The sequence below is a fragment of the Oncorhynchus tshawytscha genome, linkage group LG12, assembly GCF_018296145.1.
Source record: "Oncorhynchus tshawytscha isolate Ot180627B linkage group LG12, Otsh_v2.0, whole genome shotgun sequence".
NCBI lineage: Eukaryota > Metazoa > Chordata > Actinopteri > Salmoniformes > Salmonidae > Oncorhynchus > Oncorhynchus tshawytscha.
The window spans coordinates 36,993,208-37,013,733 of record NC_056440.1 but is presented as its reverse complement, the minus strand read 5'-3'; the positions used below and the strand labels follow the sequence as shown (position 1 = coordinate 37,013,733).

At 41.7% G+C, this 20,526-nt stretch overlaps 1 protein-coding gene across 3 annotated transcripts; it reads right to left on the bottom strand.

Moving 5' to 3' along the window:
• Nucleotides 1–4,137: 4,137 nt before the first annotated feature.
• LOC112263106 (endoplasmic reticulum mannosyl-oligosaccharide 1,2-alpha-mannosidase-like) lies at nucleotides 4,138–20,080 on the bottom strand. Of its 3 annotated transcripts, XM_042294887.1 has the most exons (29): nucleotides 19,799–20,080; nucleotides 19,653–19,706; nucleotides 19,479–19,532; nucleotides 19,228–19,281; nucleotides 19,072–19,125; nucleotides 18,533–18,935; nucleotides 18,320–18,373; nucleotides 18,104–18,157; nucleotides 17,934–17,987; nucleotides 17,699–17,752; nucleotides 17,493–17,556; nucleotides 17,177–17,284; nucleotides 16,450–16,730; nucleotides 12,840–12,946; nucleotides 12,378–12,559; nucleotides 10,914–12,165; nucleotides 9,315–9,458; nucleotides 8,665–8,773; nucleotides 8,452–8,567; nucleotides 8,198–8,316; nucleotides 7,893–8,005; nucleotides 7,493–7,672; nucleotides 7,244–7,392; nucleotides 6,814–7,002; nucleotides 6,451–6,641; nucleotides 5,547–5,667; nucleotides 5,236–5,430; nucleotides 4,939–5,070; nucleotides 4,138–4,685 (listed from the first exon to the last, which is right to left on the bottom strand). In XM_042294887.1, exons 16-29 carry the CDS (start codon nucleotides 10,926–10,928, stop codon nucleotides 4,479–4,481), a joined length of 1,980 nt encoding a protein of 659 aa, XP_042150821.1. In that variant the 5' UTR covers nucleotides 10,929–12,165; nucleotides 12,378–12,559; nucleotides 12,840–12,946; nucleotides 16,450–16,730; nucleotides 17,177–17,284; nucleotides 17,493–17,556; nucleotides 17,699–17,752; nucleotides 17,934–17,987; nucleotides 18,104–18,157; nucleotides 18,320–18,373; nucleotides 18,533–18,935; nucleotides 19,072–19,125; nucleotides 19,228–19,281; nucleotides 19,479–19,532; nucleotides 19,653–19,706; nucleotides 19,799–20,080; the 3' UTR covers nucleotides 4,138–4,478. The 3 variants fall into 3 exon arrangements, with proteins under 3 accessions (XP_042150821.1, XP_042150822.1, XP_024294849.1); XM_042294888.1 differs by lacking the exons at nucleotides 16,450–16,730; nucleotides 17,177–17,284; nucleotides 17,493–17,556; ... (8 more) ...; nucleotides 19,653–19,706; nucleotides 19,799–20,080 and having other exon boundaries at nucleotides 12,840–12,991; XM_024439081.2 differs by lacking the exons at nucleotides 10,914–12,165; nucleotides 12,378–12,559; nucleotides 12,840–12,946; ... (11 more) ...; nucleotides 19,653–19,706; nucleotides 19,799–20,080 and adding an exon at nucleotides 10,360–10,637.
• Nucleotides 20,081–20,526: the final 446 nt, after the last annotated feature.

Genomic DNA, 20,526 nt, shown 5'->3' with positions numbered 1-20,526 from the left:
GCAAGAAAAATACAAGAACTTATATTTCTTATTTTGCCTTGAGGTCCCAGGTGGGTATATGGCATTAGCAGTTTGAAATAAAATGGTCCTCCACAGCTTGAGGGAATCAGAACAACAGCAGACGTGATTAACCAAGACAGTATTAACACGCTGTTGACCTTGGTTAGCTAACAGCTGTCAGCAGGCTGCAGCTGACTTCAGATGCTGTATCAAAAACTCCAATAGTCCTTAGTTACATTGTTATAAAACATGGCTTAGGGAAATGGCTTATTTTGTCATTCCTCACAGAATGAAGTGTAGATTCATTCCAGATATTGTAATAACCAGGATATCTTTGGTTTATAAACGTTTAGAATCCATTTTGAGAAACATCAGAGTTCTAAAAAAGGAATCTGAAATCCAACCAGCAGTATAATAACTGATCAGAAATGTGAAAGAGGGATAGCAAGCAGAGAGCCCTTATTCGTGATATAAGTGCATGCACAGTTTGAAAGTTACGGAAGTACATCCAGCAAATGGTTGAAAGACTGTTGGAAAATGACATTCCTCATTCCACACCATGAATATGTAAAACAAAAATCTGTGCACAACTATCCACATTTCCATAACAAAACAACAATTTATGACTGATGTCAAAATAGTTTCATAAGGTTATCCAGGGCAACGTTGAAGGCACAAGTGAAGCAACACTGAAGGAGGAGCTCGCTGAACATTCCAATTGGGAAGAAAAATCTCACACTATACACCTAGGATGTTGAATTGAGTCTCAAAAACATTTAAATAAAATACCACTACAAATAGAATCATGAGAGTGAAAAATGTACATATTACATTCCCAATAGATATTTACAGGAATGATACAGCCTATCCAGATATACAGTGCCTTCAGAAAGTAGTCACACACTGACTTTTCCCACATTTTGTTGTGTTGCAGTTTAAAATTTCGAGTCAAGTATTCAACCCCTTTGGTATGGCAAGCCTGAATAAGTTCAGGAGTAAATATTTGCTTAACAAGTCACATAAGTTGCATGGACTCACTTTGTGTGCAATAATTGTTTAACATGATTACCTCATCTCTGTACCCCACACATGCAATTATATGTAAGGTCCCTCAGTTGAACAGTGAATTTCATACAGATTCAACCACAAAGACTAGAAGTTTTCCAATGCTGCGCAAAGAAGGGCACCTATTGATAGATGGGTAAAAAAATAAAAAAGCAGACATTGAATATCACTTTGAGCATGGTGAAGTGATTACACTACAAATGGTGTACCAAAACACCCAGTCAATACAAAGATACACTTCATATTTTCAAGCATGGTGGTGGTTGCATCATGTTATGGGTATGCTTGTCATTGGCAAGAACTAGGGAGTTAATGATAAGAAAAAAAAACAGAATAGAGCTAACACAGGCAAAATCCTAGTGGAAAATCTGGTTCAGTCTGCTTTCCAACAGACACTGGGAGACAAATTCACCTTTAAGCAAAGCTGCCAAAGGTGATTCTAACATGTATTGACTCAGGGGTGTAAATACTTATGCATGACATTTCTTTATAAATTTGCTAAAAACAGGGTTTTCACTTTGTCATTATGAGGTATTGTGTGTAGATGGGTGAGAGAATACATTTATTTAATCAATTATGAATTCAGACTACAACAACAAATTGTGGAATAAGTCAAGTGGTATGAATACTTCATGAAGGCACTGTAGTATACCACAATACACTAAATTAATTCAAATGATACTAACTAAATTCAGCTTAAATCTCAAACATTTGTATAAGTAAAATTAGACAAATGCCCACTCCAACTTACACTAGTTTGACCCCACAACAAAGGAAAGCATGACAAATAAGGAAAACATAACATTCATTAAATATAATAGCAGCTGAGTCAGTCAAATTCAAAACACAAGGAAATTAAAGAATAAGTGCTTGCAGTCCCCATACACAAAAAGGTTCACAGTATGCAATTAAAATCAGACTAATCTATGCCTGACATGACTGATTTTCTTTTCAAAATCTGTATAAACCATTTCTTAAGAATGCGATCAAGAGACCGGAGAGTGAGAGGATCCAGGGACACAGAATGTTTTATCACAATACTTGGTCATTTACTGTAAACCCACATACATTAAAAAAATGAATACTACAGTACATACTATAGAATTCCATAGTAAGCTGTAGTATATTATACTACACACTGTAGTATCCCTCAATTATGTGTAGAACTTACTATAGAATGTTTTAGTAAATACTACAGTAATGTCCACAAAAACACTACACTTTTATAACTATAGTAAATACTACAGTATTTAATTAGCATATACCCTGCCCGTTCCCCTCCCCCATATCCCAATTTGCACCACCCATAAGTGAGAAACCTATATGCCAAGTATAGACTATATATTGTGTTCCCTACAGGTTATAGAAAAGAACAGAAGCTCTGAACTCTCCATTCAGACCCCAGTCCTACCTACCTACAGGTTATGGAAAATGTGCTTCATTAGTGATTCTCCAGTAGGTTTTTGGAAGGAGAATGCCTCCCCTTCTATGTTAAAGATAATAAAACAAAAACACTATAATAAATACTACAGTTTACTACTGTTTTCCTTTACTGCAGTATTTATAATATAGTTAACTGTAAATACTACAGTATACACTACAGTGATTTATACCATAGTATACTATAGAATTTCTTCATGTGGGAAGTCCATGATAGGGAGTGTCACTGAGTGCTGTATTCTGTCAAACTAGCACTTCCTCTCAGGCTGCTGCTGCCTCCAATCTAGGCACAGCTTGGAGTCCAGTCACGCTCATATCTTTCTCTAGTGTTGTTGTACAAAATAACCATGATGATCCAAGGACATAGCTTGGCTGCCTGTCATGTTTTCCACTCTTCCTTCAGAGTAAACAACTGTCATCAGAGGATAGACAGGCCCTCTCAGCAGCAATGTGGCGAGAACAGACAAAGATAACCAAACATACAGTGGGGCAAAAAAGTATTTAGTCAGCCACCAATTGTGCATGTTCTCCCACTTAAAAAGATGAGAGAGGCCTGTAATTTTCATCATAGGTACATTTCAACTATGACAGACAAAATGAGGGAAAAAAAATCCAGAAAATCACATTGTAGGATTTTTTATGAATTTATTTGCAAATTATGGTGGAAAATAAGTATTTGGTCAATAACAAAAGTTTATCTTAATACTTTGTTATACACCCTTTGTTGGCAATGACAGAGGTCAAACGTTTTCTGTAAGTCTTCACAAGGTTTTCACACACTGTTGCTGGTATTTTGGCCCATGCAGATCTCCTCTAGAGCAGTGATGTTTTGGGGCTGTTGCTGGGCAACACAGACTTTCAACTCCCTCCAAAGATTTTCTATGGCGTTGAGATCTGGAGACTGGCTAGGCCACTCCAGGACCTTGAAATGCTTCTTACGAAGCCACTCCTTCATTGCCCGGGCGGTGTGTTTGGGATCATTGTCATGCTGAAAGACCCAGCCACGTTTCATCTTCAATGCCCTTGCTGATGGAAGGAGGTTTTCACTCAAAATCTCACGATACATGGCCCCATTCATTCTTTCCTTTACACGGATCAGTCGTCCTGGTCCCTTTGCAGAAAAACAGCCCCAAAGCATGATGTTTCCACCCCCATGCTTCACAGTAGGTATGGTGTTATTTGGATGCAACTCAGCATTCTTTGTCCTCCAAACACGACGAGTTGAGTTTTTACCAAAAAGTTATATTTTGGTTTCATCTGACCATATGACATTCTCCCAATCTACAATTTTGTTTCTGGTGTCCTTTGACAGCTCTTTGGTCTTGGCCATAGTGAAGTTTGGAGTGTGACTGTTTGAGGTTGTGGACAGGTGTCTTTTATACTGATAACAAGATCAAACAGGTGCCATTAATACAGGTAACGAGTGGAGGACAGAGGAGCTTCTTAAAGAAGAAGTTACAGGTCTGTGAGAGCCAGAACTCTTGCTTGTTTGTAGGTGACCAAATACTTATTTTCCACCATAATTTGCAAATTAATTAATTAAAAATCCTACAATGTGATTTTCTGGATTTTTTTCTCTCTCATTTTGTCTGTCATAGTTTAAGTGTACCTATGATGAAAATTACAGGCCTCTCATCTTTTTAAGTGGGAGAACTTGCACAATTGGTGGCTGACTAAATACTTTTTTGCCCCACTGTATATCAAAGCTACTACACTTCAATCTCACCCCAGCACTGCTGCAACCCCTCCCCATCATGGCTGTAACAATCACTTTTTAAACAAACAATGGATTCCGGCTTTTAAAAATAGGCATTTTTTTCCAGAGTTTTCAATTTAGATGAGGGTAAACCAACCCAAATTTGAGTCACTGAGATATGCAATAAGGAATAACTAGATATATTGGTGTTAGCCAAGCCCTGAGCTGTGATGTATTACTGTATATGTGCTTCATGTTGACTTGCCCTGTGTATCTCTCACTGTGCAGTGGGCCAGATGGGCAGGGGGTGAGCCTCTGTGTTGAACACATACTTGTCCAGACTGAGCAGCTCCGGGTCATCGGAGAACAGCAGGTAGAAGTATTTGAGAGTCTCCCCCAGGAAAAAACTCTCCATCTTGTCCCGGGGGCTGGGGTACTCTGGGTCCCGGACGTTGTTGATGGACGTGTAGCCACCAGTAGAAACCTGGTGAGACACACATGTTATTACGTTGTCACATGTTGTTATCACACGTTATTATAAGAAGGATGCGTACCATCTGTGGAATACTAACTCAATTAACACATAAGGATTCATCACTCACTTTAACAATGCAGTTCTCAATAGCCTGGTTCCAGATAACTCCTATTGTCATGCCAAACAGATCTGGGACCAGGCGGGTTCATTTACTTACAGTATTTACAGTAGTCTAGGCTGGTTAGTGACTGTGCTCGCTCACCTTGGTATACTTGTTGAAGTTCTGAAGGATCTCCCAGCCCCAGTCCCTGTACTTCCTGTCTTTAGTGAACCTGTACAGATAGAACAAGCTCTCCACCGTCTCAGGGCGCAGGAGGTTGTGTCTGTCTGCAAGCTGAAGTAATGACACACACACGAGAAACAATCATATCAATTGCATCAACAAAAAACACACACTTCACAACAGTGAAATAAATTGTCAGGAACCAAATAGCACTTCAGTTGGGTGTTGATCATAACCATATCTCTGCTGTGAGTGTTGTTCAGAGCACACCCCTACCTTCACATCTACATCTCCGATGCTGCCCTCGTGCATGTTAAAGTGGACAATCTCAGGGCTCAGGCCAGTCTCCATCTGGGCATACATCTGGTAGCAGGTCTCCATCAGCTGCTTGGCCAGCTCCATGTGTTCTGCTGGCAGGCCGTGGTGGGCCCCTAGAGCCAGGGTCCCAGGGAGGAAACACACCAGGTGGTCCTGACATGGAGGAGGGGGGTTCAGTGGAGAACGACCATGTCCATGTTACACAATCTAGAGAAAACAGCAGCTTTTTCAACACACACTCATCTAGTGTGCATAGTCAGTATCCTAACCATTTTGGGGCTGAACCTGCCATGGGAAAGCTCCCCAACGAAGGTCAGCCTGTTCGGAGAGGACTTCTTCAGCAGGTTCTTCTTCACTCCCTCCAGGGCCTGCAGGTAATCCTCCAGCAACCTGAGGAACACAGTCACAGCTTTATAGCCAAGCACTCTGGAGCACAACCCAAGGAACACCCAAAACAGCCACAGCTTTACAGCCAAGCACGTCTGTTTATTTGTACTGCTCTGTATAAGCACAACACTGCTTTGACTTAAAGGAATATAGTCTATAACTACACAAATACTGAGAAGCAGTCAGCTTAATGGTACTTGCGTAGTTTTCTGTTATTTTATACGTGTCCCATAGAATCCACAACACCAACTGATACAGCACTGAGCCAAGAAAAAAATTAAATACAAGGAACTACTTTTAAAACATAGTACAATAACTCAAATCTGTCCTCAAGCTGTGCTGGGTCCGAGAGAGCTGTTCCAACTGAGGGTAAATGTTTTATAAGGCAGCTCTGAAGACCTAGTTGTGCATGAAGTTGAGCAAATATCACCAGACAGAGTCATGAAATTTTCAGTCTTATGCACAGCCTGATACGACATACAGCTGTTCTTTCACATCCACACAGCTTGTCCAGCACTACAGGTAACAGAGAGACTTGGGCTGTTTAAGTCATCTCAGTTACATCAGGGGAGGGACAGCTCTGAGGAGATCAAGCTATGAGACTGTCAAACATGACAGCAAGCTAGAGCAGGGACAACTCCGCTGCCTGCCCCCAGTACTTAGCAGGGAGCCTAGACAAGATCAGTAGGACCTGAGTGGCTAGACCTGACTTAGCGTCAGCCTAAACCTCATATACAGCCTTGAGAAAAGTAGACCGGAAAGTGTTTAGAAAAGAGTTTGACTCACGCCGTCTCCTTCTTGCCTCCCTGGATCCACTGTTTGAGGAGGTATTCGTAGTAGCTGTCTGCCCGTGCACCCAGCGTGAACATCCCCAAATGGGTGAACTGGCCGCTGTTGGTGTTGATGAACATGGGGACGAGGCCATCCTGCTTCCCCTCCAGCTTGTGGACTTTCTGCATGACCTCATCCACTGCAGCCTGTAGAAGAAGGGGATGGAGAAAGTCAGTTAAATGTCGTCAGAGATGATTGATAGAGTGCTGTATAAATCAAACCTGACGTCAAATCGAGTCCTGCCATTGGAACATTGCTTTTGAGTGTTGGTATGAACATTACCAACAGATCCTGATACTCTGTTGTGGCTTGGTTTACCTGGTAGCGTGTGTCCTGAGTGAGGCGACTCAGCTCTCTAAATTCCAGCTGGATGCTGGTGACCTCCGCAACAGTGCTGTCCGACGTCCATCGAGGGGGGTGGGCCGTACCCTTCCCAATGTTCACATCTGAGTAGGGGATCTTGGATGGGGTGTTGAAGGCAGGCATTAACCTCGTTCCTATATCTTTCTGCAAAGTCATAAAAATAAAATAAAAAAAACAGAAATGCCCATCAATTTGGTTTCCTTAACCAGACCCCCATCTCCCAAAGAGAATTTCAGGACTTAATTCATATGACCAACAGCAGCATTAGCAGCAGCCCATGAAAGGGTCTTTGAGAGGCAGAGGGACTGGAGGAGGAAGTGCCAGAGGCCCAGCAGCAGAAACAGTAAGTGCCAGCTCTCTATAGGTCTCCCTGTACATGACTCACAGCCTTGTCCAGGAACAGAGTGTCTCCAGTCAGATGGTAAGTGCTTAGCAAGCCGCCCAGGATACGGATGGTGCTCTCAAACAGGTTCACGTCCACGTCTTTATCAAAGGACAGCTCTGTGGACACCCAGGTCTTAGCCTCCTCAAACTCTGTCCAAAAGAGGGCAAGAAACTTTCGTGGTCTAACTCCATGAAAACTCTGATACAGAAGGTATATAGAAAAGCTGGATCATGAATGTACTGTAGGTACCTTTTTTGAGGTTGAGGATCCACATTGTATCCAGTGCATCAATTAGGGTCAAGCCTAGGCCAAACCACTCTCCATAGGACTTAGACATGGGCCTCAGCTCATCTTTCCCCCAGGCAAACTCTTTGTAGCCCTTCCATGCATGTCTGAAAGCATCACGTACTGCCTCAAGCCTATCGACTTCTGAAACACACACGTGCCAAGATATTAGGCCACCATCCAAGTCCGTTCCAGAATTATGAATTCACTACTTCTATTTAAGTCTCTTTCAGGCCATGCACACATCAAACTCAACGTGTGGTTAATAAACTCAGCTGTTGTTCATGGTCATGAAGGGGTGCTATGGAGGGTTTGAGCAGAGAGAGACAGAGAGAGACAGTAGAGGCATAAACATGGCAAAGACCTGGCTCCTTGTGTGAATGGCCCTCTTGCTCAACCTCTGGGACATCCACCTTGTTCGCTGCTTCCTTGGCAGTTCTTCTTTCAGTGGCTTGGTCAATCATGGCCACACGCCAGCTAAACACACATAGGGGCCAGTCAAGATGAGAAGACAAGAAAACATGTTTATAATTGCTTGGAATCGAGTTGTATATTTTATTCAGATTACGCATCACAATCCACTTCTCTAACCCATGCAATAAAGGTATATCAGTATGTTGTTATCAATCAGTCCATCAGTTCTCTCCACTGATTAGAGGCTAGTCTTACTTAACAAGTGGCTTCTCTCCCTCCTCTTTCTCCACCTGGGTATCTGACACGTTCCCTTTCTTTTGCAGTCGGTTCTGCAGGCCGGGTGGCCCCCGCTTGTGGGCTGCCCTCTTCTGCTTCTGAAGGAAGAAACATGGTAAAGGGAGGGAAAGCTTTACTTCAGAAACCCAGCTTACTGGATGTGTCAATCCACATATTTTGTCATAGTCAAAGGTTGGCTTTAGTAGTAAAGCAGAGGAGTGGAATGTACCAACCTCTGAAGGTGACTCTGGTACTAACGGTCGGTTCAGTTTGTCCAACTCAGGTTGGACCTCATGGATGACAGGTTTCAGAGCATGGTCCCCTTCCTCCTTCGCAACAACAGCCAAGCCTGGGGAGGAAGCAGAGGGGAGAATGCTCAGTCTCTGGTGCCTCGGGAACAGTCACCACCATACATTATAACAATTCCATTGTTTTGCTGGACTTACCTCGGAAATGTTCTGTGACACTGGGGTTAGTAGCAATCCCACAAACTAACATGAGAGCCACGGTGAAGAGGATTAGGTTGCGCTGCAATCTGGATAACAGTTTCCATTTCTGTGGATATATGGGTGCAATTTGGGTGAGAGAGAAAATGACAAAGCCATAAGCACAAGGTGAATTAGATAAAAACCTCATTTGTAAATTGACTGCGCTGGCTTGTCCGTCAGGAGGGACAAGCACACGATCAACAAGAAATACAGAAGAATCACTGAATGTCACACACAGTGCTACATGTCTGATCAACTGCGTTACTATAGTAACATGCTGCTACTATACAGAAGCACTGCAGCGTCATATTCTTCTGATAAACAACGGTCATACCTCTACTGACTAACAGTGACAGGTCTGAGCACCAGTCATGTCCTTTCTGAGTGGCTATCACATGAAATTATGGTTATGATCACAATTATGTCTTTGAGACAATTTTTTAATTAAAGTTAGTAAACCATTAAAATGTCATGCTACATTTGATGTACAAAACATTCAGTGCGATATGCCTTACAGCATATAAATAAACTGTAAATAGCACATAATAAGTCATCAGATCAGTGTGTGAGATAAGTAAGTTGGTTGACTTCTTTCAGCCATCACTCACCCTCCAGCAGGACTGTCTTGTCCACTGTTTACTGTTATTATAGATGCCACTTCCTTGTCCAGTGAGGGTTAAAGACACAAAGTCCGTCCTTGATGATGGGTTCATGTCTCCAGCCCACCCCACGGTGAAGTCATAGGCACAGTGCTAGAGGGAGAAAGTGGGCTGCCAATTAGAAATGACAGCAGATGCAATATATAGGCGACACATTATCTTCTCTGATACAAACTCAACTGTAGAGAGATGTGGTTTATTAGATCAAAACAGATTAAGCTACTTTTAATAGAGGACACATGCATACATACATACATACATACATACATACATACATACATACATACATACATACATACATACATATATATTATTATAGTTTTATTTCTCTATTGAAACAAAGTATATATATATATATAGTATATATAATGCATATATATATATACGGATCACTTTGTTTCAATAGAGAAATAAAACTATCTGAAAACAAAGCAATGGAGTTTCATTTACATTTTGCTGCTGTCACTAAAGTCATTTTACTTTACACACCTATTGCAGCCTGTCAGCCACTTGTCCTCACTATTGAAAATATTTCTTACATTTTTTCCTAAACAAGTAAAATGAGTTTAGAAAGGAAATACATGACTTTAGTTGTGTAATACTGTATGCCATCTGACGAGGAAGCCTGGAGGCTGTTCACCTCAGGAGTCCTGGCGCAACAGCTGTTAATTACGATGTGAAACATCAGCGCCAAACCTACATAATAATTTACTGTCTGCCAATAAAACCCAGGCTAAAACTACAGACGTTGAATTTAGAAATACCTTTACATTTTAAACTACAATGTATCGTCTCTTGTGCTCTTCGGAGCTCCCAATTCCAATGTCCTGGGTCTTGAGCGAGGCTTGACCGATTCACAGGACTACTAGAGACCGAGGCATTACGAGGCCTACAGCCTAAAAACAAGCCGTTACACGAGTACAGTCAATTCGCTATAAACGAGGAGCATGTCTTACAGGATAAACGCAAGTGTTTGTTTAAAATGATTGCCTACCTTGAAGAGAATTGTCCTCTACTCAACAGCAGCAGAAATGTCTATCCTCAGTGTCAGGAAAAAGTCATCTGAGCGACCAGAGCAGGGGCAACAATGTCTGAGGGCGATACACTGTAGTTATCGCCTTTCTCTCATGTCAACACTTCGCCCGATTATTTTCATGAAACATCATAGCTTCTTCATCGGTAGTTAATGTTCATTAATCTAATGTAGTCAAATCACATCGCTTTTGAAGTGCTTTAAGTTTGAATTAAAATGGCTTATATTTTCCACTTGTTTGGGTGCTTTTTGTGGAGGGGCAATACCAATGAATTATGAATAAATTAGTACAATACTTTAATTTATTCATATATTTCAGTTGAACCCCAAACAATTACTGGTATCTCGTGTGCATATTACAAAACATGATAGCATATGGATTTTATATATATATACATGACTGGATACATAAAACACTTGAAGAAAACTGGCCAGCAAATAAATTAAGTAAATCGCACAATTTACAAACACACACCTTTGAGCAAAGATGAAACTGAGCAAAACTTTAAAGATACCTTTGTCTCTGTCATTGAAGTTCCATACCATGTTCAAAGCCTGCTGCATGCAATCCAGTATCAATTGTAAGCACATTATCAACAGCAGCCACCACATAAAGTCCCTCCTGGAGTTTTTCCATTCGAATCAGTACTGTTTTTCACAGAACTGGGGAGTCATTTTTCCCTTGTCAAAGCTTCTCAGGTTGGGGTTCATGGGAGAATAAAGCCAGGTCAGGGTGTAAAATCATGTGGTAAATTGAGGAGGGACAAAGATAAACCTCTAGCAGGGACATCATAATAAGGTGCAGTGAGGTAAAAACACAGGAGACACAAAGAATCTACAGAAAACGTCAACGTTGGTCTTATTGAATGACCTATATACATCAACTTTGACAACATGTTTTATAGTACCGCATTGTTCCTCTGTTTCAACAGACATCAGAACATTACAATTTCACCAATGGTAGTTAGGCTACTGCATCTATCAGGTGCTGCAATAATGCATAACATGTTATCACCAAATACAATTAATTAATTGTCATAGCTCCTAATAGTCCTCATTGTATTAGTCTTCCTACTTTTTGACCAAGGGATCAATATTGATATGTTCCTTAGTTTCTAACTTGGGATGTAAGGGTAGAGTGAGCACAGATTTGGGACACATTGTTAAGTTGCGGCAGTGAAGGTTGTGTAAACCACAGTGCTCTTGGTCAAGAACATACCTGAATTAAGTATGGGAAGGTTTGTAAAAAACAGAATTATAGCACCATAAACATTTAAGGAAACCGCCATCATTTAAACCAATTACATGAATAAGCATGTTTCAATATCACAAATGAAATCAGTGTACACAAAATACAAAGATACTTTCTCTCAAGAATATCCCTGGCCACAGACCAACCAGTTCATGTTTATTAACTGGTTAACCAGACACTTTGTCCTGTTGGTTGGTACTTCTACTTTGTCAATAAACAATTCTGTCATGAGAAGTGGAGAAATGCTGATGCCTTTCTCTGTCTCTTTCCAGTATCTCTGAGTCATTTCCCCACTAGCTGGAGGTTGTCTGGTGATTGTCTCATTGTTGTCTCTGCTCTTATCAGTCCTTAGAGAGACTGTCTCTCTTTCCTTTAGCTGAAGCACACAGACCCGACAGTGAATCCAAACTCCTGTGTGAGGTCACTGCTTCCTAACACTGCCAGATCTCTCAGTGGAAGCAAATCGAGGTCCTCGCTGACTCACGACGGTCTCCGGAATACAGCTCCTCAGAGGACTGCCAAGAAGGAAACACAAAGTAAATTACAAGCACTGAAGTTATTCTCTCTTCACCATCCCTCAACAGTCCCCTCCTCTTCATCATCATTTTGCTACACGCGCAAAAACATCTGCTAATTATGTGTATGTGACCAATACAATTTGATTGATTGATCACCATCATCATCATCTAATACAGTACATGGTAATCATTATAGTCTGAAAACATACCACACACTCTCGTAATGTCCACAGGTAACTTTGTCTTTGTGTGTCTGCCAGGAACTTCACCTCTCTTTCCCCTGATCCCTGTCTGTCTCAGGCTGGCAGGAGTAGGTAATGTTCTGACTGGTGAGCCTGCTGTTTAACCTAAGGAACCTCATCTGCACTACATCCGGTCCTGGATACTCAAACTGGGAGAGGGAATGGAAGGTGTGGTTTCAAAGCATCAAATCAAACTAAGGACACGAGAGAAAGACGGAATCAAAGTTGGATTTGAGCCTCACTTGAAAGCCTCTTTCCATTGAACTCAACCAATGAAATTAGATATTTGTCCTAGAATCCTTCAGCCATGCCTTCATTGGCACCTGAGGTTTGAACGAATTTCAAACACACATAGCATATGTTATTACCACATGAAAAAAAGATCTATAGTTCAGAGGGTCCCAGAGCCAGAGGTGTGTGTGGAAGTACCTGAGGCTGGAGCGGGGACAGACAGCTCTTTGGTGCTGCAGTGAAGTCACAGTAGACCAGAATGGCATCAGCTGGGCTGCCCTGGTTAGGATCAATGTAACACATCCCTGGAACATGGAACAACCTTCACGTCAAAAACTGATCAGGGTTTAATCTCTCTGCTGCTGTAGAGTACAACTGCTCCCACACAAATCTAATAAACATATTGTACATTTAAAATGCTGTTAGAATATAATGGAGAAGGTGTCACATTGTGATGAAAATAATTAAATCAATATAGTTCCTGTCAATGTTACCTCTCGTTTTTTTTTTCGACATCAAGCACATTTCAGGTCTGCTGAACACACGCAAACTTGAACGTTGTCAAAATGTTGTGCAACTTTCAGGGCGCATTTACTGTGAACACTGAGGCTGTAGCTGCTTTATGTTACAGTTTGAACAGTGGCTAAGTAGGCTAATGTGGCTATTTGATCATAATATAGGCCTACCATTAAAAACAATGGATAAAATGCATTCCATAACATTTTAACATGGACATACAGTTGAAGTTGGAAGTGTACATACACTTATGTTGGAGTAATTAAAACTCGTTTTTAAACCACTCCATAAATGTCTTGTTAGCAAACTATAGTTTTAGCAAGTCGGTTAGGACATCTTCTTTGTGTATGACACAAGTAATTTTTCCAACAATTGTTAACAGACAGATTACTTCACTTATAATTCACTGTATCACAATTCCAGTGGGTCAGAAGTATACATACACTAAGTTGACTATGCCTTTAAACAGCTTGGAAAATTCCAGAAAATTATATCATGGCTTTAGAAGCTTCTGATCGGCTAATTGACATCATTTGAGTCAATTGGAAGTGTACCTGTGGATGTATTTCAAGGCCTACCTTTGAAACACAGAGCCTCTTTGCTTGACATCATGGGAAAATCAAAAGAGATCAAAAGAAATTATAGACCTCCACAAGTCTGGTTCATCATTGGGATCACTTTCCAAATGCCTGAAGGTACCACGTTCATCTGTACAAACAATAGTACGCAAGTATAAACACCATGGGACCACGCAGCCGTCATACCGCTCAGGAAGGAGACGTGTTCATCTCAAGACATCAGTCAGGAAGTTAAAGCTTGGTCGCAAATGGGTCTTCCAAATGGACAATGACCCCAAGCATACTTCCAAATTTGTGGCAAAATGGTTTAACCTGTTGAGTGTAGGGGGCAGTATTTTGATGTTTGGATGAAAAACGTATCCAAATTAAACTGCCTATTTCTCAGGCCCAGAAGCTAGAATATGCATATAATTGTCAGATTAGGATAGAAAACACTCTAAAGTTTACAAAACTGTCAAAATATTGTCTGTGAGTATAACAGAACTGATATTGCAGGTGAAAACCTGAGGAAAATCCAACTCGGAAGTGCCTCTTATTTTGAAAGCTCCCTGTTCCATTGCATGCCTTCCCTCCATTTAAATGGATATCAACCAGATTCCTTTCCCTTTGGCTTCCACATGGTGTGAACAGTCTTTAGACATAGTTTCAGCCTTTTATTCTGAAAATTGAGCAAAGACGATCACATCTCGTCAGTGGATGGCTGGGTGCCAGCAGAGTTTTGCATGCACAACAGCTTGGAGCAGACATTTTCTCTCTTTCTCTTCTATTGACTTTTTTTTTTTCGTCTGCCCCGTCGTGACCGCTTGAGCCTGTGGATTTCTGATCAAAACGCGCCAACCAAATGGAGATATTTTGGATATAAAAATAATCTTTCTGGAACAAAAGGAACATTTATTGTGTAACTGGGAGTCTCGTGATTGCAAACATCCGAAGATCATCAAAGGTAAGCGATTCATTTTATTGCTTTTCTGACTTTCGTGACCAATCTACTTTGCTGCTAGCTGTTTGTAATGTTTTGTCTGCTGAGAGGAATGTCCTTACATAAACGCTTGGTTTGCTTTAGCTGTAAAGCTTTTTTGAAATCTGACACGCCAGGTGGATTAACAACTAGCTACGCTGTGTTTTACTATATTGCACTTGTGATTTCATGAAAATGAAATATTTTTAGTAATTTAATTTGAAATTGGCGCTCTGCAATTCAGCGGATGTTGATGAAAATGATCCCGCTAACGGGATGGGTGCGTCAAGAAGTTTTAAGGACAACAAAGTCAAGGTATTGGAGTGGCCATCACAAAGCCCTGACCTCAATTATATAGAACATTTGTGGGCAGAACTGAAAAAGTGTGTGTGAGCAAGGAGGTCTACAAACCGGACTCAGTTACACCAGCTCTGTCAGGAGGAATGGGACAAAATTCACCCAACCTATTGTGGGAAGCTTGTGGAAGGCTACCCGAAACGATTGACCCAAGTTAAACAATTTAAAGGCAATGCTACCAAATACTAATTGAGTGTATGTAAACTAAATAAAAGCTGAAATAAATAATTCTCTAATATTAATGACATTTCCCCTTCTTAAAATAAAGTGGTGATTCTAACTGTCCTAAAACAGGAAAGGATTAAATGTCTAGGATTAAATGTCAGGAATTGTGAAAAACAGAGTTTAAATGTATTTGGCTAAGGTGTATGTAAACTTCCAACTTCAACTGTAGCTGTTCTATCATTCAGGCTACAGTAGCAACCAATGTGTGGTGTTCAATGTACAGTAGGCCTATATTCCATGAGCCTTTCGAAAAAACATGCAGGGCCTGACATTAACCTGTTTATCCACTTATCCTTCAGACACGGAAGTGACTGAACTTGGTGTTGTGTTGTTTGATGCAAGAAACCACTTTACAAAATAAAATGCATTGTTATTCCCATACCATTATTACAGGGAATCAGACAAATTATGCGCCCTCTGCCTATTGGCTACTTTCGCTTATTCAAGCTTGTCTCAAAATACAACACTGCCCCTTTAAGACAAAAGAAAATATCTTTACCTGACTTGCTTTTAAATATACATGTTTTGTGCTCTTGTAGGAAGCAATCACTCCCCTATTACTGACTACAAATTATCTATAACAGGGACTAATAATTTACTAACTAGCAAAGGATATGAACAAAATGTGGACATGTGGCTACATGTCAAAACAAGCTCCTCTACTCACGACCACAGCTGAAAACACAGTCCAGTTCAAAGTAAATGTCACATATCCATATATGGCAATGGTCAATTTGCTATAGGCCTACTGCAGCTCTGACTGTTAATGCCGCACGAGTCTGTGTAGAGTACGGGCATATTCCTGCGCAATAGAATTCTACTCCAATGTGTTGTGCCTACAACAACATCTCTTGTATGGTTAGTTTTTTTCGGTATGTTGCATTGAAAGTGGCTAATATTGCATTGATTTGATCACAATTCTCACAGTAAAGAGAAACGTTGATAGTGTTAACTAAGGGGTAAAACTCTAGAAAGTTGAGTGAAGTTCAATCTCCTGCCCCTCTCCGTGGGCTGATATTTCTTCTGTGGGCTGATATTTCTTCTCGCAGCAGTCCTGGGGATATTTCTTCTCGCAGCAGTCCTGGGGGAGCTGCGCGGCAGTCTCGGGCTACTGCGAGCCCCCGCACGCATGCAGCTGAGAGGGAACTTTGCTTCCTGTGGAAGAAGCCCATACCGTTAGTGAAGTTCGGCTGGGACAGCCACAGCGCCAAGCAGGTGGTAGCCGGGTGTTCTTTAGTGCCATCTGGTGGATCTATGAACAAGCACAGGTCCTGGTGCAAAGGGTCCAGCAGAGTCTGGATCAGGAGGTAGTTGGGGTCCTGGTCAGGGGGGGATTTGCTTTGACAGATTACCAACAACTTGCCTTGATCTGTGCCAGAGTAAAGTAAGGTTCAGAGTAAGGTTCAGAGTAAGGTTCAGAGAGGTTCCAGGGGGGGCAGGAGGTCCAGGGAGACCCTGATATAAAAAAGGAAAAACAAGCACAATATAAAAGTTAAACTCACTGCCCCGGGATGCTTCCTACCTTCAGGCTATGCTCAAACCCTACATCCCAACACATCCGAGCACTTCGTTCTGCCACAAGAGATCAGCTCCCGGTCAGCCCAGTCAGTGTTCTTCTCTGTCCTGGCACCCCAATGGTGGAGCCAGCTTACCCTGATGCCTAGGACAGCAGAGTCTCTGCAGAGTCCCTGCCCCTCTCTGAACCTTACTATGACTGAGATATGTGTGTGTCCCACCTACATGTAGCTATCTCAAGATGAATGCACTAATTGTAAGTCGCTCTGGATATGCATGTTTACTAAATGACTAAAATGTAGATTGGGTCAGGAATCCTTTTTATTTCATTAAATAGAGGTAACGCAGCTGGTAATGTGGGGTGACGTGAGGAAGGTCATACTCACAGGCAGGCCTCTCACTCCAACAGGACCTGATTTTCCGGCAAATCCTTTTAGATCCTGATATTCAGGTGAATAGTCCATTTAGTCAGTGCCCTCAGTCAATCCACCAATCTCCACATAATAAATGTACAGAACACATCAAGGTATCAAGGTAAAAAAATGGAACACATGCGTGTATTTGTATTTAGAGTAATATACAGTTTCTCCAAACAAACCCTATAGATAGAGAAAAGGAATCACATTAGAATTGAATTATTCTCTGTAATAAAAATCCTACTTTATTTTCAGAAAAGTAAAGGAAATAGCAATAGCATATCACTGAAAGTCACAGGAAGTCCCGTTAGACCTGGGGTCCCCCACCCCTCATGAGAACCAATGTCTCCCTACAAAGACAGAAGACAAATCACAGTCAATACAACTCAATAGCAATGCCACGAATAATGTTGCGTACTTAACAGAAAACACTGAGTCAAGCTTTCAGAGTAAGACCAAATAGACAGACAGATACTAGATAGTACATCTCACCTGTTCTCCTTTTAGGCCATCGCTCCCTGGCTCTCCCAAAGGGCCTTGTGTCCCCTGAAACAGACACACAGACACATCATGGAGCTGTGTCCATCATTGAATACAGGAAATGTATAGGGATATGAACATGGGAATGATGGAGGCAAAATGTATCTGTAGTGACTCTAAATAGATCAATTCATGCACAGTACATCGGACTCATGTCTAATACGCTTCTTGGGATAAATGAGAGTACCTTCAGCCCCTGAACTCCAGGAGGGCCTGTCCGTCCCATCTCTGCCTTCTCTCCCTGCAAGTTCAGGGGAAAGACATCAGTCTGACATAGAATGAGCTTCTAGGAACGTAGGGTTCAAAGTGCTCTACTTCTTGAATCATATGGTCACCCTGTTGATGCTTCATATTTACCTCGACTCCTGGTTCACCCATTTCACCCTTCTCTCCTTGTATGCCAAGTGTCCCCTTAGAGAAACAGAGAAAGACATATATATAGAAACAAGGGTAGTTATGTCCTGTGTTTCGGGGACACAGTGATTGAGTTGTACAGCTAACCACCTGGCATTGAAAAGAGAGCACAGCATTTACAAAACAGATCAAATTATATGGTTACTAAAAATAACTTACGTAAGGCCCTTGTCTTCCTGGAGGCCTGGTTGAACTAAAATCTCCCCTCTTTCCCTGTAATTCAAAGAAAAGGTTAAATCTATAGAAAAATGTTATACCCTGTTGACCTTACACAAAATCTCACCGCTGCAAACCATTAGCAGTGTTTTAAAGGTTAAAGAAACATTATACTGTATGGTATGGCTAGTGCATAATCAGGCCCGAATTTCTCACAGTCAATAGTGATGACCTTTCCTCCTCTCCCTCTTCTTCAGCCTCTGCTTCCAGATTTCCCTATTTTCCCCTTACATGGTAACAAAAACAGCTTTTAGAATCAAGAATCAAGACCCATATACATTGAAATGAGAAATTGTAATATGTGAAAAAGGGATGGCTTCATTCTGACCCTCCTCCCGATGTGTCCCGTCTTTCCTGGATTCCCACTTCGACCATCAAAAAACGAGCAATCGACAATCACATAGCTACAGTAAATGTAGATGAGGTGGATTTGATGCAGGTAGGATGTCAGAGTAGGATAAATAGTGTTACAGAAGTAGATGTAAAGACAGATGAATGGTGAAGCTTGACCTGACCTTTTGACCTTTCTGGCCTTGTCTCTCCTCAGGGCCTGGTCGACCTTTTGGTCCATGAAGATAAACAAAAAAGGTCATGCTGACATGTCCTAAACCGCGGTAGACATTTATTTCTGGTGACCATATCTGAAAATTAATGTGTGTATTTTGTATCTGACATGAGATTATTGTAGCACTAACCAGAGGTCCTGGTAGGCCAACTGCTCCCTGAGGCCCAGCCTCACCAGACACATCCTGAAAGTAGAGATGAGTACAAAAGACATCAACCAACATCTACCAACAGCTAAAGAAGTATTGTTTAATTCAGATACAGTACTCTTGTCTCTGTGTTCTTACCTCCAATCCAGGGGACGCCTGGGGCCCTCTGTTGCCCAGCAGACCCTCTGGCCCCTGGACACAACATAGACATTCAGGCAGTCTTACTGACAGACTTACTACTGAGCATCATGTAACAGCTGTTCTCCTGAAGAGACAAATACATTGTAATGTCTAACTCATTATCACAGAAAATGTACAGGATGCTGTGCATGAGGTTTAGATTTGTAATGTTATCAAGATGAATTGCAATAGGATTTTGGATATACTACCGTTGGTCCAGATTTTCCCATGTCACCCTTCAATCCTCTTCTTCCTGACACGCCCTGTCATTAGAAGACAATAACTCAATAAAATCTATAGTATGTGTGTTAAATAGCTTTCTGTAATTCATACATGAATACAGCATCATTTTACAATTTTAAACCTGTACTGGCAATACTTACCTTAAGGCCTGCGTTTCCAGAATCCCCAACCACACCATAAGTGCCTTTGTCCCCCTAGACAAATTGGAAACTTCATGTTACTGTCCAGCTCCAGCATGATATCATCACCATGATAACAACGTGGTTACATCATTCCTATATCATACCTTCTGCCCTTGTGGTCCATCAGCCCCAGCCAATCCAAAAGGACCTGGAACACCCTGTAACAATAACAGGTTGACAGAGTATTCTACAAAGCCATGACAGACATTGCGAGTACTGAGCAATAACAGTTTTCCAAACCAATGTGGGTTTTGTCTTTAATGCCTCCCAGTCTACTTCAAACCTACTTCCAATCCAGACAAGCCCGACAGTCCAGCTTCCCCCATCAACCCCACCTGGCGCCTCCCCTTGGGTTGTGCTGTGGCGGAGATCTTTGTGGGCTATACTCGGCCTTGTCTCAGGATGGTACGTTGGTGGTTGAAGATATACATCTAGTGGTGTGGGGGCTGTGCTTTGGAAAAGTGGGTGGGGTTATATCCTGCCTGTTTGGCCCTGTCTGGGAGAGTCATCGGATGGGGCCATAGTGTCTCCTGACCCCTCCTGTCTCAGCCTCCAGTATTTATGCTGCAGTAGTTTATGTGTCGGGGGATAGGGTCAGTCTGTTATATCTGGAGTATTTATCCTGTCTTATCCGGTGTCCTGTGTGAATTTAAGTATGCTTTCTCTAATTCTCTCTTTCTCTCTCTCGGAGGACCTGAGCCCTAGGACCATGCCTCAGGACTACCTGGCATGATGACTCCTTGCTGTCCCCAGTCCACCTGGCCGTGCTGCTGCTCCAGTTTCAACTGTTCTGCCTGCGGCTATGGAACCCTGACCTGTTCACCGGATGTGC

What these genes read in the sequence shown, in the direction of transcription:
- LOC112263106 (XM_042294887.1), bottom strand. An exon ending in CAAGACAGTCCTGCTGGAGG is followed by an intron (nt 8,774 to 9,314) that starts GTGAGTGATGGC and finishes ATATATCCACAG; the next exon opens with AAATGGAAACTGTTATCCAG. An exon ending in TGTCACAGAACATTTCCGAG is followed by an intron (nt 8,568 to 8,664) that starts GTAAGTCCAGCA and finishes CTTCCTCCCCAG; the next exon opens with GCTTGGCTGTTGTTGCGAAG.